The sequence below is a fragment of the Cyprinodon variegatus genome, unplaced genomic scaffold, assembly GCF_000732505.1.
Source record: "Cyprinodon variegatus isolate N-32 unplaced genomic scaffold, C_variegatus-1.0 Scaffold204, whole genome shotgun sequence".
Lineage (NCBI taxonomy): Eukaryota > Metazoa > Chordata > Actinopteri > Cyprinodontiformes > Cyprinodontidae > Cyprinodon > Cyprinodon variegatus.
This window is the reverse complement of record NW_015150657.1, coordinates 22,449-25,651: the sequence shown is the minus strand read 5'-3', so window position 1 is coordinate 25,651 and position 3,203 is coordinate 22,449. Positions and strand designations below refer to the sequence as shown.

The 3,203-nt window shown below is 41.8% G+C and overlaps 1 protein-coding gene across 2 annotated transcripts in view; it reads right to left on the bottom strand.

Moving 5' to 3' along the window:
- Positions 1–3,203, bottom strand: part of kansl1l (KAT8 regulatory NSL complex subunit 1 like) — a 26,981-nt gene that overhangs the window by 21,783 nt on the left and 1,995 nt on the right. For both annotated transcript variants that reach the window (XM_015379941.1, XM_015379942.1), the window contains exon 2: positions 1,416–2,510. In XM_015379941.1, coding sequence (XP_015235427.1) covers positions 1,416–2,461 — 1,046 coding nt within the window. In that variant the 5' untranslated portion in view covers positions 2,462–2,510. The remainder of the gene's footprint in view (positions 1–1,415; positions 2,511–3,203) is intronic.

Sequence of the window (3,203 nt, the reverse complement as noted above, 5' to 3'; positions counted from 1 at the left end):
CACTACATTCATTCACCCATTCACACGCACACACTCACGTTGGCAAGCTACATTGTAGCCACAGCTGCCCTGGGGCTCACTGACAGAAGCGAGGCTGCCGTACACTGGCGCCACCGGGCCCTCTGACCACCATCAGTAGACAATGCAGGTGAAGTGTCTTGCCCAAGGACACAACGACAATGAAAGTCGGAGTCGGGGTTTGAACCGTCAACCCTTCGATTGCAGGGCAAACTTTAAAGGTTTATAACAGTGTTGCGCCGATGCCATTTTTTGGCCCCGATACCCGATACCTGGCTGTGCAGTATCGGCCGATTCTGATACCATAATAATGTAAAATAATTGCCATCATGGCTTTGTCAAGCAGTTGCCTACATTTGTAAAGCAGGAAAAAAATCTAATACAAAGTGAATCCAGTAGAACTTTTTATTGCCTACCAGGAGAGGGTGACAATAGTTGAATAAACTTATGGCTCTCAAAATGGTATCGGTGCCCTATTTGTTGGTACTTGCCAATACCGATACCACCATTTTAGGGCAGTTTCGGGGCCCCGTCCGATACTGGTATCGGTGCAACACTAGTTTATAACATGACTATTTGTTTGCAATGTTGCACAGACTGATTTACAGCATTCTTTCGTTCTATAGCCAACTCTTAATCAGTGGACAGTAGGAAGGTTGTGGGTCTAATTCCAACTTCCCCCTGTAATATGTCGATGTGCACTAGGATAACATACTGAATATCTCCACCTTGCCTTCCGATCCAGATATCAATGTATAAATGAGAGTAAAGTGCTTTTGATGATTAGTACAAGTAAAAAAGCTCTATATAAATTTTGTCCATTTAACATTCTATAACATTTATGTTAATAAATGCTAAAGAGAAAGACCTTAAAATCCACCCATTATAGACCCGTAAACCCGATGGTTGAACTTTGATAACAAAAGCAAATCAAATCTGGCCCTGAAATGAATGAAGCAGGACAACATAAGCTTCACTTTGACTAATACTGATAATGCACATTTATACAAAATGAGGCGAAGCCAAACACCAGGACCTTATAAATCAACCAAAAATGGTTCTCTATGACCTATTAAGAGACATTTAACAAAAAACTCAAACAGGGCATGTGTTTTTTAATCTAAATACATAATTTTGAATGGAATAAAGAAAATTTACACAAATCTAATATGATAGCACTTATTTTATTTTTTGTTTTAATTTATAGAAGTGTTTTTTTTTAAGAAAAAACAACAAAAAATAGCTCATATAAATGATTAAAAGCCCGAAACAATTATCCAATGATTAAGGTTTCCAAACTACAGCCCAGAACCACCCAGGGGCATTGCATAATCACAACCCTTTAAACAATATTAAACATTTAACTGAATAAACAAACTTTAACTGTTGTTACTTACAAAGGTAAAAGCATGTCGTTCTCTGACTCGTCATCAGAGCTGCTGCTGGCTGTGGCCTCTGAGTCCAAGGCCTCCTGCAGTCCTTTCAGCACAATCCGGTTGGATTCACAAAAATCCATCATCTCTGGAAAGAAGGCTGAGGATGTAACTGACTCTTCACAAGGCAAATAGTGAGTTTGTGGGGGTGTGACAGACTCCAGGTTCTCAAGAGGCACATCTTCAAGTTGAAAATGCTTCTTTAATCCCTCCAGCTGCTGGCTGCAGTGTTTCAGAGCATGCTCACCCAGCAGGGCTTGAAGTTTCTTTTGCAGCCTACAAGCTCTGCCTTGAAGCTCAACTTGCTTGTAGAGCTGCCCCTTTGCAGCATCCTCCAGCAGGTTTCTTGTTTCCAGCTGGTCAGGATTTATAAAGCCAGTCCCAAGCTGCCTTAAACCCGCAGTGGAGGGAAGATCAAGCAACCTCTCTAATTCCTCATACATCATTGTGGGGTTGGTTGCACACATGGAATTGGGATTTGGAAATGTTTTCTCACCATGGGAAAAGGAGGGACACACACTAGGATAGATAAGAGAGGAGGGGCGGACATCACTGCCATCTGGCCAACATTCAGGCTGAACACTGTGTCCATAGAGTAAGAAAGCCTCTTGGCTATTGTGCTCTGGAAGAGGGTTTACAAACATGCCTGATGCACCTGGGAAGGCTGTGGCCACTTGATGAGATTCTTTATTGCATTTACTGAAGCAGGGGAGGTTGGCAATTGAGGCAGGAGCAGGCCGTGCAATCGTCTCATTCTGACTGCAAGATGTAGGGCCACGTGCCAAAGGTACAGGATGTGCAGGTAGATCTATAGCATCTAGATAGCTAAGAGAGCAAAGATCCAAACAAATATCCTGCAGATCCCAATTATCTGTGGAGCTCATGTGTGGCTCAAGCTCAACAGTGAACATGATGGTGCTGGCATCTGAGTCCATCCTGACAGAGGCAGAGGGAGAGGAGAGGTAGGAGCCGTGGTCATGTTTTAAGATCTTTGTTAGAGCTGGGGCCATTCACTTTTCAGAGCAAGGCAGCAGATTCACAGGGCGGGCCCTAAACGATCTGACAGAGAGGAATACACTTGTTAATCAAAAATGGTGCAGCAGCCATATGTTACACACACAACCATATTTATTCTGCAACATTTTTTACAATATGCATGCATTGAATAAAAAAAAAAATGCTTGTATTTAGTTGTTCTGATCATCAGCTCACCCTTTGACATTGTTAAAGGGATAGTGGAGGATTTTCACAAATTTTTCAAAAAATACACATGCACAACCCCATCATCACCCCAGAGAAACAACGCCAATTAAAACAGTACAAGAGCGGGGAAAAGCCCATTTCTCCTCGTGCACGCTCTGTTTAAAAGTTGCTGTTTGCATTGCTCATACAAGCTTACTTTCCAAAAGAAGATTTGCAATTTTTCCACTATGTCAGACTCGCCACCGTAACGTAAAAATAGGCCCGAGCACGCAGGACGGCCTTACGTAAACATACCACTAGAATAATTGACATTTAGTAGAACCACTTATTTTAATGATCCACCCAGAAAAATAACATCCTCCACTACACCTTTAAGTTTTCTTAGCTTTTTTGCTATATTTGTTTAGATAGTGGGTGCGGTCATCACAACTCCTTCATACTACTTTACCAATAATCAAACTACCAAGCTCCACTTCAAGGTGCACGCTGCTAATAACACTTACTACATTTACTTATTGTAGTCATAATCAAATAGATTTAGCAACTGTC